The sequence below is a fragment of the Trachypithecus francoisi genome, unplaced genomic scaffold (genome assembly GCF_009764315.1).
Source record: "Trachypithecus francoisi isolate TF-2019V2 unplaced genomic scaffold, Tfra_2.0 Lachesis_group0, whole genome shotgun sequence".
Lineage (NCBI taxonomy): Eukaryota > Metazoa > Chordata > Mammalia > Primates > Cercopithecidae > Trachypithecus > Trachypithecus francoisi.
Window position 1 is genome coordinate 57,975,887 of NW_022681453.1, and position 13,248 is coordinate 57,989,134.

Here is a 13,248-nt window from a genome sequence, read left to right on the forward strand (position 1 = left end):
CACTCCTGGCTGCTTTCACGGGCTGGTGTTGAGTGCACTCCAGCCTGGGCAACAGAGTGAGACTCAAAAAAATATATATATATTTGCCTGGCAATAAAGGAACCAAAATAAAGATAGCACTGAGATAATATAACTGTATACATGGCTATACCATTGATACTCATTGTATGAGGGGGTCTCATTTCCATGTCTGTGAAATTCTCCTGAATTGAATTCACCAAAAATAGTAGAGCTCTTCCTGTGTACTGCACCTGGAACTTTACCAGGTTTCTGCAAATACAAATGGAAACAACTCATTGCTTCTGCCTATGAAGAAGTAGAACTACAGTAAAAATAAGAAAATACCTTCCTAATAATAGGGAGTTGTACTATGAAAGTAATGCGGAAACCCAGCAATGGGAATCATGGTCCAGCCATGATGGCGTAGTCATGGGAGAAGAGAGAGGGTGGGGATGGCTTCCAGGAGGGTGTGAAGAGGGGGTCCAGTACTGAAGGGAGAAAAGATGGATCAGGATTAATTCATGTGTTTTGATGATGGCAATAATGTTTGAGATTGGAGGAAGTGGTAATATTTGTAATAAAGAATTTTTCTTGTTTTTCTTCTTAGACATTCAGTATGTGCTTATTTTCCCCATAAGATGAATAAAAACAAAAAACTTTCCAGTTTCATAGCCATAAGAAATGCTGCTTTCTCTGAAGTTGGCATTGGGATCTCGGCCAATGCCATGCTTCTTCTTTTCCACGTCCTCACATGCCTTCTCAAGCACAGAATCAAGCCCACTGACCTGATCATTGGTCATGTGGCTCTAACCCATATCATATTGCTGCTACCCACAGAGTTCATAGCTACAGATATTTTCGCGTCTCAGGATTCAGGGAATGACATCAAACATAAGTCAGTTATGTACATGTACAGGTTGATGAGAGGCCTCTCCATTTCCACCACCTGCCTGCTGAGTGTCCTCCCAGCCATCACCTGTAACCCCAGAAGCTCCTGTTTGGCAATGTTCAAAGATTCTCACATCACAAGCCACATTGCTTTCTCTTCCTGTGGGTCTTCCACATTTCCATTAGGGGAAGCTTCTGAGTCTCCACTCTTCCCATCAAAAATGTTGCCTCAAATAGCCTTACATTTGTCACTCAATCCTGCTCTGTTTGGCCCCTGAGTTGCTTCCTTGGGCAGACAATTTTCATACTGATGACATTTCAGGATGTCTCCCTTGCAGGGCTCATGGCCCTCTCCAGTGGATACATGGTGATTCTCTTGTCCAGGCATAACAGGCAGTCCCAGCATTTTCACAGCACCAACCTTTCTCCAAAAGCACCCCCAGAAAAAATGGCCACACAGACCATTCTTCTGCTCGTGAGTTGCTTTGTGAATGTGTACATTTTGGACTGCGTTGTCACCTCTTCCTCAGGACTGGTGTGGAACATTGATCCAGTCTGTCATTGAGTCCAGATGCTGGTGGACAATGGCTGTGCCACCATCAGTCCTTCAGTGCTGCTAGTCAGTACTGAAAAATGAATGATCAAAGTCTGAACATCCATGTGGGAGAAGGACAAAAAATCCCTAATTATTCAGTAATGCATAATGTCTCTTAAGATGAGCATATCCTTTTTAAAATGATTAATCCCATCATAGGGGATATGCTTTCTAGGTTCATTTAATCATATGGGGTTATGCTTTTTCTGTTAAGCCTATTTACTTTGAAACATGTTACTAAGAAGTATACAATAGACAATTTAACCCTATAACTACTGAGATAACACAAGGATCTAATTCAAATCAGACACATAAAACTGGAGCTTTGAATTTAAAACTTCAAACAACAAAACAGAGATGAGCGAGTGTCTGAAGGTGCACCTTGGAGCCATGAAGATGCAGGAAGCTGGGATAATAAAAGGGCACAGGGGAGCTGTGGGGTGGCTGTGGTTTCTGCGTCACATGTGGTCCACATGCTGATATTTATCAATGTGTGTGCTTTAAGTATGTATACTTTATTTTGTCATTTATAAACCAACAAAGCTGTTAATAAAATAGAAAGTCGGAACAGAAATACAACAAATAAAGAGATGCATTTGGTAATCAAAAAAAATCCCACAAGGAAAACCCCAAACCAGAAGGATTCACCACTGATAAATTGTATCAAATGTTTAATGAAGAATTAACCCCAATGCTTCACAGAGTCTCCACCCTCCTCTGCCCTCCGCAACAATAAATGACTACCTCTCCCCATGACTCAGATCTCTCCAGGGTTTGCAGGGCAAAGTCCCCCAGAAAAAAACACCTTTCAGAGTACCAAGTCCCTGTCACTCTGCACTAAATCCCACCAGTGCCCACGGCCAGATGGAAAACTTTCAAAATGTGAGTTAGAATATCAATAAAAAGTCAGAAAACAACAGATGCTGGGGAGGATGTGGAGAAATAGGAATGCTTTTACACTGTTAATGGCAATTTAACCATTGTGGAAGACAGTGTGATGATTCCTCAAGGATCTAGAACCAGAAATACCATTTGACCCAGCAGTCCCATTACTGGGTATATACCCAAAGAATTATAAATCCTACTATAAAGACAACACACACATATGTTTATTGCGGGACTATTCACAATAGCAAAGACTTGGAACCAACCCAAATGCTCATCAATGATAGAATGGATAAAGAAAATGTGGCACATATACACCATGGAATACTATGCAGCCATTAAAAAGGATGAGTTCATGTCCTTTGCAGGGACATGGATAAAACTGGAAACCATCATTCTCAGCAAACTAACACAAGAACAGAAAACCAAACACTGCATGTTCTCACTCAAGTGGGAGTTGAACAATGAGAACACATGGACACAGGGAGAGGAACATCATACACCAGGGCCTGTTGGGGGGTGGGGGGCTAAGGGAGGGATAGCAGTAGGAGAAATACCTAATGTAGGTGACGGATTGATGGGTGCAGCAAACCACCATGGCACATGTGTACCTATGTAACAAACCTGCACGTTCTGCACATGTACCCCAGAACTTAAAGTATAATTTAAAAATAAATAAATAAATATTTTTTAAAAAGAATCTGTCCCTCATCTGCTTTACCTCCTCTACAGCTCCACGTTGTTATGAGAATAAAATCCAAAATCCTTGTGCTGTCCACCACTCTGAGTTCTCCTCAAAGTTGCCCTTCATCCAATGCGTATAACATCTCAACCTTGCCTTTCCCTTGGAATGGTGGTGAGACTAGGGGATGTCCTTTGGGAGATGTGACTCCCCTTGTCACCTGTACAGTGCCACGCCCAGGAGGGGTTAGTTAAGAGGCTCTCAGCCAGGCCTGCCCTCAGAAAGGTTAATATGGCCTCTTCATCCCATGGTTGCCATGGGGACAGTTCTTGCCCTTCAGGAAGCAGGGAGAGCAGTTCCCTATTTTGAAGAAGGCTTGAGGGCTGTTTTCCTCCAATCCACATGCCCAGAGAGGGGCAGGAAGCCTAGGGCCAGCTGCCCCTGCTGCTGGGTGTGTGACAGAGCTGTGCCCACATCCCGGCAGCCAGGAGGGGCTGTTTTGAAATGCAGCCTTGGGAAAAAGCCAAACAGGCCAAGGCAAGGAAAAAACTGGCTGCCTGGAAGAAGAGGATGTCCACTTCCTCCACAGACCTTGGAATCCCACCCAGTGATAAAAACTCTGAGCTGGCCCTGCCCAGCCTCCATATGTCATGAGATGTATGGAAAGGGTGGAGCACAGAGCAGGTGCTCCGCAGGCATCTGCTGTCAGCATTTATTACTGTCATTGCTATGACTGCCTGTTATTAGTGCCACTACCTGTCTCCTCACCTGGCTGATGCACTGGATGTCCAGGTTCCTTTGATCCCAACTTCTGGGACCAAAGCTGGGCATGGGCACAGCTCTGTCACCCAGCAGGCTCTGAGGTGGACACCTGACTGGTCCTTGGATGGTGATGGTCCCCTTGACCCCCACTTCCAACACTCCTGCTGGGTTTTCACTGCAAGGTTGCTGGCAGCTGCTGGCCTTCTGATCATCCAAAGTAGATAGAGGGCAGGATGGAAACAGCAAAAAGAAAGGGGAAGAGAGGGAAAGCCTGCTCAGATGTCAACACTGCTGGCATCTGCCTTAGAGGTTCCTGTCCTTCACCTTCCAGCCTCCTCCAGAAAAGGGCAGAGAGGCTCTTGCCGCCAAAAGGCAAAGCCACAGACTGCAAGCATTCACAGAGTAGTAAATGGGTGAATGGGATGCAAGTCCTGACTGGGCTGTAAGGGCAAGTCACTTCCCCTCTCTGGGTCTCGGTTTTTTTTCCATCTGTGAAATGGGGATATAATAACTCCTTTATAGAATTCTTGGGATGAATACATATGTTAAAGGCTCAAGAAAGTAGCGATGATGGTCACCACCCCCACACATCATGTCTTTTGTGGGTATTTATAGTTACTCCCCCTGAATTCAGTGAGTGGCTGTGGCTAAGTCCCATAAATACAACCACCAGTATTGGCAGTGGGTGTTTGTAAAGCCAACAGTGTCTCCCATCCATTTTCTCTTGTTAGGAACAGCAGACAAAGGAATAAGCATTTCAACTTCACAGCCCATCACTCCACACTATTGTATGGCTTCAGCTGCACAAGCTCAGACCTGTGATTTTCCCAATTGGCCTTGGTGCTATGATCTTTTTAAGTAGACTTTGCTTAGCCTCAAGCCCAAATTCAACAGTAGTGGAAAGGACTTAGCAAAGCCTTGTCCCTCTTGTCCTCCCTTCTCCTTTGCACGGGCCAACAGTGAAGAGTAACACTGGTGGTGAATTGAATTATCTGAGGCTCCCACCCTGCGGATTCTAGGGTATTTTGCTTTTATTGCTAATCTCAGAAACAAGCTCAAGTTTTAAAAACATACTTTCTTTTTCCATCAAACATTGAAGCAATTTATCCACTCATTCATTTGTATGCACATTTAAACACAGATATACCTGCTCCACGACCTCCATCACCTCCCTTGACTCCATTACCTACACCACCTTCATCAACTCAATCCTTTCCACCACCTCCCTTGACTCCATCACCTATACTACCTCCATCAACTTAATCCACTCCCACCTCCACTCGACTGCCTCTGTCACCTGCACCACCTCCCTCAACTCCACCATCTCCACCACCTCTGTCATCTATACCACCTCCATCAACTCAATCCACTTCATCACCTGTTCCATGTTCACCATCTCCTTCACCTCTTCCAGTTCCACCATGTCCACGTCATCTGTCAATTCCACCACTTCCAATTATTCCACTAAATATGCCCTCCAGCTGCACCACAATTTCCACAACTACGTCAGTTACCCTTTCGACCATCACCACCACCACCACCTCGACCTCCTCTCCACCACCACTAGTATCTACTACCACCTCTGCCTCCTTCACCTCCAACATCACCTCCACCATCTCTGTTTCTGCTACTACCACCTTCACCACCTCTGCCACCTCCACCATCACCTCCATCTCCATCCCTGCCACACCTCCATGCATGGACCCATAAAATGTATCAAGAGCCTGTCTAAGTAACACCAGATTTTCTATTCAAGTCACAAGTATTTCTCCACAAAAGGCTGGAGAATTAAGGAATCTGTGGTGGCTTAGAAATGGAAAGGGCTTTGAAAGGATCAAGTTCAGTTCCTAATTTTACAGCTGGAGAAATCAGATCTGCCTCCAGCACCACCTCTGGACACTCCTCCAGCAGGCCAGGCCTTGTCCCACCTCGGCGAAGTCTTTGCCCCAGCAATTCCTCCTACTGGGAAGGCCTCTCCTCTGGTGGAACCCTCCGCACTGGGGTCCTCCTCTGAGCTCCCACAGGCACCTGTGCGTTCCCATCCCAGCACGAGCCTCGGGGTAGCAGAACTATCTGCCTGTGTCTATGTGGATAAGCAGACTGGGAACTCCTGGGAGGTGGAGGCTTAGTCTGAGTCATCTATGTCGCCGAGCACCAGGCAGGTACCTGTGAGGGGCTGCGCGGTGTGTGCTGAGTGAATAAGGAAAGGCTCCTCATTAAAAGGATCTCCCTTACCAATGTCACCTCCTCAGGGAGGCTTTCCTTGACCACCCATTCTCTACTTCAGTGGTTCTCAAACCTGGAGGGTTTGGTGAAACACGGGGTTTCTGATTAAGTGAGGCTGGGGAGGGCCCCAAGAATGCGTGGCGCCCTGAGAGCCATTGCTGAGCTCCATTGCCCTGGTTTCCCTCCCTCGCTTTGAAATGGTGTTTCCAGCGACTTCCTCCCGTCTAAGCTCCATGAAGGCAAGAATTTGGGGCTGTCTTGTTCCGTGCTCAGCGCAGACTTAAAAATAAAGGGATAGAAGGTCCGCTGGGCGAAGGAGCCAGGAACATCCCAGAAGTCCAACTCGATGAGTTCTGGTCCCTCCAACCTCACGAGCCTCCTGCGGTGCCCACAGCCACCGCCCCTTTAAATGTGCGCAGGGACGCCCCGACCCTTGGTTCTTTGGATCCCTAACTCAGCAGGAAAACAAAAACAAAAACAAAGTCCTTCCTTTTGGGGACGGAGGAAACGTCTAGGAGGGAACGGAAGTGCGGCAGAGGCGCAGGCGAAGGCCCGACGGCCAGAATGCAGAGTGCTGGTAAGGAGCCCTGAACCTGAGGGGACGTGAGGCCGCGCGCTGTCCCGGCCGCCGCCCCCGCGACCTCTGGCGGCGCCAAGGCAGGTGCGCCGGGGGCCCGGGCCGGGCGCTCGAAGTTGGAGCTCCCGGGGCGCCCGGGACGAGCTTCCCAGGATTCCCCGACCTTCCGGTGCTGCTCGGCCTCGGCCGAAGCATGCATGGCTCCGGAGCCCCCTCGCCGAGAATCGGGGTCCACCCCTGCCAAATCGCCCCGCCTCAGGGACCCCCTCAACCTTGGCGAGGCCGCCCCCTGGCCGTGTGAGCTCGTATCCCACTCTCATGGCTGTCCACAGAGTGAGGGTACCCCCACAAGGGAGAAAGACGTCCCTTTCTCAAAAGCGACTTGATCGGGTCCCCAAACCCTTGCCCTCCACTCTCAGACGCTGCAGACAGGCCTTGCTCCCTTCTCAGGGGCCCCACCTGACTGAGGCTTGGTTGGACACAGTCCTGAAGCATGCAGATTCCAGACATGACCCCCAGCAGAAGCACACATCACTGTTTCAAACCTTTTGGTGTGTCATTTGTGAAGGGATGAGATGGTGGCTATTCAGTCATAATATTCCAAGGGTCCCCGGATCTACCCTCCAGTTATTCTAACTTAACAGTGAGTTCTCAGCAGAGTCTGTCTTCTCTTGACCCTAGGAGACCTTGCCTTCTGCAGTGCTATGTGTGTAGCTAGTGGGTACCCAATGGAGTAGCTGTAGAAGGGGGGAATGTAAGCTCCATGAGGGCAGCAGGGAGGGTGAGGGCAAGTTCAGCCTTTTCTCGTGGTCGCTGGCTCATAGAAAGTGTTTATCAGTAGCTGCTGGATGAATGAATGCACTAACCCGGACACTTCATTTGAGGAGCACAGGATTTCATGTGGTTGATTTTCATTAGTTGGGCTGTGTGTAGAAGAAAGGTCTGTTCACCTTGTTTGCAGAATGAATCTTTAGTGGAAAATCAAGGGATTTTAAAGATCCTGGTGGAGGGCATAAGCCTAACACAAAGCGTGGGAGATGGGCTTCACATGGGCAGATGGAACAATCTGCAGCGTCACCTGCAAGTGGTGTGTAGGAGACTCTGAATGGAAATAAAGTTAATCGTACTTTTTCTCCTTTTCTCTATTTTTGTCCTCTAGATTTGCCAAAACCACCTGTTGCTCCCAAGCCAAAGACTACCAGTCCACTGACACCAGTGACTGTGCCCAGATTCCCTTCCTCACCCAGGCCTGATAGTCTTCACAGTCCAAACTCCGTGTTCAGGGGTCCGAAGCCCACCGTTGCCCCCAAGCCCAGGCTGACTGCCCCAAATGAGTGGAGAGCCAGTGTGTACCTGAATGACAGCTTGAACAAATGCAGCAATGGGCGGCTGCTCTGTGTAGACAGGGGGCTTGATGAAGGGCCCCAGTCCATCCCGAAGTGCTCTGAGTCAGAGACTGATGAGGATTACATTGTAGTCCCAAGGGCTCTGCTGAGACAGGATGAACCCAAGGATGGGGGCAGTGCAGGGAATGCAGCCCTGGTGTCTCCTGAGGCCTCTGGGGAAGAGGAAGAGGAGCGTGAGGAGGGAGGTGAGGCATGTGGCCTGGAGGGGACAGGAGCTGGGGAGGACTCGGCAGTGACTGCTGCCCTAGCTGCAGTATCATTGAGCAGGGAGGGTGAGGAAGGCGCAGACCTCGCTCCTGAGGACCAAGGAGAGGGCTGTGGCCCTAAGCTAGGGACACTGGAGCAGGTATCTAGAAGTGAGGAGGAAGAGAAACTGGTGCAGCCACACAGGGAGTGCAGCCTGGAGGATGGTGGGCCTTGGGCTGTAGAGGCAGTCTTCCAGAGCGACCTCCTCCTGCCTCACGTCCATGGAGAGGAGCATGAGCCCCCCGACATCCCCTGGGAGGCAGAGGAGTATGATGAGGAAGGCTGTGCCAGCACAGACCCAGCAGGGGCAGATGAGGGTTTGGGTCCTGACAGGCCCACCGAGGACATGGGACAGGATGCTGAGGAAGCCAGCAAGGAGCCTCCTGAGAAGGAGCCGGCCATGGGGGTCCAGGAGGCAGAGATGGCCACAGACAGCCCTGAGGTTCTTGAGGAGGGATGGGAAGAAGCCACAGGTGTCACAGTTGGGGAGCAGGTTGACTTCAGTGAACCTCCTGACCACGAGGAGGAAACCAACCAAAAAGTGGCAGCTGCCACCCTGGAGGACTGCGCACAGGATGAGCCTGCAGAGGAGAGCTGCCAGATCATCCTTTTCCAGAACAACTGTATGGACAACTTTTTTCTCTCACAGGAAGCCCCTACGAGTTCTTCCCAACCGAGAGCACTTCTTTTTGTAGTGAGAGCTGTTCTCCTCTTTCTGAGTCAATGAAAGGCTTAGAATCAGAGCAGGCACCAAAGTTGGGGCTGTGTGCGGAGGAAGACCCCGTGGTCGGGGCTTTGTGTAGCCAGCATGGCTCCCTGCAAGATGGAGCAGCAGAGGGTCCTACAGCCCCTGATGTGGTGGTCCTGCCAAAGGAAAAGGTGGGAGAGGAGTAGGGGAGGGGGAGGAGGAGAAGGAGGAGAAGGAGGAGAAGGAGGAGGTCTTCGTGGATGACGTGCTGGCCAACCCCTATGTGATGGGAGTGGGCCTGCCAGGAGGAGGAGGGGAGGAGGAGGAGTAGGAGGAGGCCATGGATGACACGCTGGCCAGCTTCTATGTGATGGGAGTAAGCCTCCCAGGAGGTGGAGGGGGAAGAGGAGGAGGAGGTCGTTGATGACACACTGGCCAACCCCTATGTGATGGGAGGGGGCCTGCCAGTCTGGCAGCCCCTGGAAGAGGGCAGGCTGCATTGGATGCCCTGGGTTATTATGGCTCAAAAGAAGAAATGAACTGTGAAGCAGAAGGTAGCCTGGTCTCCGTGGACAGGAAGAACATTGGCACAAGGGCCTGGCCCCACTTTGGGAAGGGGTCCAGAAACCATCCCAGAAACTGCCACCAAAGAAACCAAATCTGAGGTAGGTTCCTCAGCCCCTGGCATCAGAGGTGCTGCAGAGGAGGCAGGAAATAGCTTTTATCACTGGAAGGGAAGCCCCTGGAAGCCAGTAGGGCCTTGCCAGCAAAGCCCAGGGCCTTCACTTTATACCCTCGGTTGTTTTCCATGGAAGGCCAAGAGATTCCTGTTCCCATCTCTGTGAACTGGGAGCCAGGAGGATCAGGGTTAGATGACCACAGGATAAAGAGGAAAGAGGAACATCTCTCTGTCCTGTCTGGGAGTTTCTCCCAGAGAAACCACCTTCCGTCCAGCGGCACCTCCACGCCTTCTTCCATGGTCGACATCCCACTTCCTTTTGACCTGTCCTGCATCAGCATTAAGCCCATCACAAAGAGCTCTCCCTTGCTCCTTATCGAGAGTGACTTCTCGGACAAGTGCAAGAAGAAGTCATCCTTTAAGCAGTTCCTGGCACTGATGTTTAAGAAGAAGATGGAGAGACCAGGCATGGTGGCTCACGCCTGTCATCCCAGCACTTTCGGAAGCAGAGGCGAGAAGATCACGTAATGTCAGGAGTTGGAGAGCAGTCTGGCCAGCATAGTGAAACCCTGTCTCTACTAAAAATACAAAAATTAGCCAGGCATGGTGGCACACACCTGTAATTCCAGCTACTTGGGAGGCTGAAGCAGGAGAATCACTTGAACCTGGGAGGCGGAGGTTGTGGTGAGCCGAGATTGTGCCATTGCACTCTAGCCTGGGCAACAAGAGTGAGACTCCGTCTCAAAAAAAAAAAAGACGGAGAGTAAATTGCACGTGAAGGTGTCTTCCTCCAGGTCCTCTTCAGAATCCAGCTGCCACGGGCCTTCCAGGATTCTGGAAGTTGACCAGAGAAACCCCAGTAACTCCCCTCAGCTTAAGTCTCCAACTGGGAAGCTCCAGGCTTCTGAATCCCCCTCCTCCCTCATCTTTTTTTTTTTTTTTTTTTTTTTTGAGGCAGAGTCTCGCTCTGTCGCCCGGATGGAGTGCAGTGGCCGGATCTCAGCTCACTGCAAGCTCCGTCTCCCAGGTTTACGCCATTCTCTGCCTCAGCCTCCCGAGTAGAGGGACTACAGGCGCCCGCCACCTCGCCCGGCTGTTTTTGTATTTTTAGTAGAGACGGGGTTTCACCGTGTTCGCCAGGATGGTCTCGATCTCCTGACCTCGTGATCCGCCCGTCTCGGCCTCCCAAAGTGCTGGGATTACAGGCTTGAGCCACGCGCGGCCCTCCCTCATCTTTTATAGAGATGGCAAGAGGAAAGCTGTCCCCTTCAGCAGGATAGTGTCCAGAGTGGAGTCCTTCAAAGACCGCTCCCGGCCGCCCTTCCTGCCCTTGCCACTGGCCAAGCCACCATCTATCTCCTTCCCCAGCACTGACACTTCAGACTATGAGAACATTCCAGCCATGAACTCGGACTACGAGAATATCCAGATTCTGCCCCGGAGGCCTGCAGGGCTGGCATATTTAGGAAGCTGTTTGAAGATCAGAGCAGATCCCTGTCCACAGCAAATGAAAACGATGGCTACGTGGACATGAGCAGCTTCAATGCCTTCGAGAGCAAACAGCAGAACACGGGCCAGCAAGCAGAAAGGTACCTGACATTCTATTTCCTTTCTTGTTTGGTAGCTGTAACTATTCAAAAGGCAGCATGGGTGTGGGGGACAGATGGACTTGCTTTCCAGCCTCAGGCTCTGTTTCCCACTAGCTGCATTGACCTGGGGTGAGTGAGTGGCTTTACGTCTCTGAGCCCTAGTTACTTCATCCATGAAACAGGATTCATGCTACCTCACAGCAGATATTTAAGAATATCAGAGTAGATATTCTATGTAAAAGCAGTGTATAAAATGCCAAATATGGTACACGTAAGAGTATTTTTTTTTTTTGAGACAGTCTCATTCTTGTCACCCAGGCTGGAGTGCAGTGATACTGTGTCAGCTCACTGCAAACTCCGTCTCCTGGGTTCAAGCAATACTCCTGCCTCAGCCTCCCGAGTAGCTTGGATTACAGATACTCATCACCATGCCCAACTAATTTTTATATTTTTAGTAGAGAAGGGGTTTCACCATGTTGGCCAGGCTGGTCTCGAACTCCTGACCTCAGGTGATCCACCCGCCTCCCAAAGAGAGCATTTTTATTTAAATTATTTGGGGAACAGTTCTCATATCTCCTAGGTAGATGGCTTTGTGACTCCGCTCTGAGAGTGTCACCAAGAGAGAAAGTTTTGGAATCTTGCCAAACTAAAGATCTTTCACTATCAGGAAAATAGCCTAAATTGATATTGATACTTTGTATTGAGTAAATATATGCTGTACTCAATACAGAACTAGAAAAGAAATTTTATTTGAATTGCTTAAGGAGCTAATGGTGTGGCTCACCCCTGAAATCCCATCACTTGGGGAGGCTGAGGCAGGTGGATCATTTGAGTTCAGGAGTTCGAGACTAGCCTGGCCAACATGGTGAAACCCTGTCTCTGCTAAAAATACAAAAATTAGCCAGGCGTGGTGGCAGGCACCTGTAATCCCAGCTACTCAGGAGGCTGAGGCACAAGAATCGCTTGAACCGGGGAGGCGGAGGTTGCAGTGAGCCAACACTGCACCACTGCACTCCAGCCTGGGTGACAGAGCGAGACTCAGTTTCAAAAAAAACAAAGAAAAACAAAGAGCTAATGGTGCTGTTACAGGAAAGGGGTCCCAGTCCAGACCCCAAGAGACAGTTCTTGGATCTTGTGCAAGAAAGAATTTAGGGTGAGTCTACAGTGCCAAGTAAAAGCAATTTTATTAAGAAAGTAGTGAAAGCACAGCTACTCCATAGAAAGAGTAGGGCATTACTAAAAGAGGAGGAATGCATCCACCATAGGTACAATGCTTGTACCATGTATATATGTGTGTATATATATACATATATATGTGTATATATGTATATATATGTGTGTGTGTATATATATGATAAAGATTCTCGGGAGATGTGCTCTGCTACAAGGGTTTGTGATAAAGGATTAATTTTCTTAATTAGTATATTTTGCAATAATTAATATTATTATTTTTAAAGCAAATTAGGAATGCCTTTGTTCTCCAGATATCCGAATATCTGGACACTCCCAAGTCTGGGTTTGTTTAGTAAACATTATTAATTTGTTCCCTTAACTGTAAACATCTAGGGGCTAGGAATGTCTAACCTTTTGGGAACGCAGTCCAGCAAGTCTAAGCCTCATTTTCCTAGCCCTCACTCAAAATGGAGTTGCTCTGGTTTGAATGCCTCTGACATATCTCCCCCTTCCCTTTACAAAAGGACCTTTAATCCTGGGGGTTGCAGAGGGATGAAGATCTGTCTTCTGTAACTTTTTCAGGCTGAATAGGGGCGATGATATTCCTGCCTAAATTAGGGTCTCTTGCATTCAGGGTAGAGAGAAGCTCAGTTAGACAGCGTTGGTATGGTTAAGGTTGTTTATAACTCCCGAGTTCTGACAAAAGGTGATGTCTGGCAGATCAGTAAGTGTTTAAGAAAGCATTGAGTGAGCTTGTCTTGCATTTCTACACAAAGAGTACAACCACAACAGCAAAGCAAAATATGTAAAATTATTCCAAGTAAACTAAACAGGGGCAGGAATATCATCGCC

The 13,248-nt window shown here is 49.0% G+C and overlaps 1 protein-coding gene across 1 annotated transcript in view; it reads left to right on the top strand.

Moving 5' to 3' along the window:
- The first annotated feature begins 6,933 nt into the window (after positions 1-6,933).
- The window catches only part of LOC117078145 (FYVE, RhoGEF and PH domain-containing protein 5-like), a 67,081-nt gene continuing 60,766 nt past the window's right edge, over positions 6,934-13,248 (top strand). Inside the window, 10 exon segments of the mRNA XM_033201637.1 lie at positions 6,934-7,177; positions 7,775-8,902; positions 8,905-9,128; positions 9,191-9,282; positions 9,442-9,577; positions 9,579-9,669; positions 9,672-10,105; positions 10,391-10,550; positions 10,858-11,079; positions 11,082-11,223. Coding sequence (XP_033057528.1) covers positions 6,934-7,177; positions 7,775-8,902; positions 8,905-9,128; positions 9,191-9,282; positions 9,442-9,577; positions 9,579-9,669; positions 9,672-10,105; positions 10,391-10,550; positions 10,858-11,079; positions 11,082-11,223 — 2,873 coding nt within the window.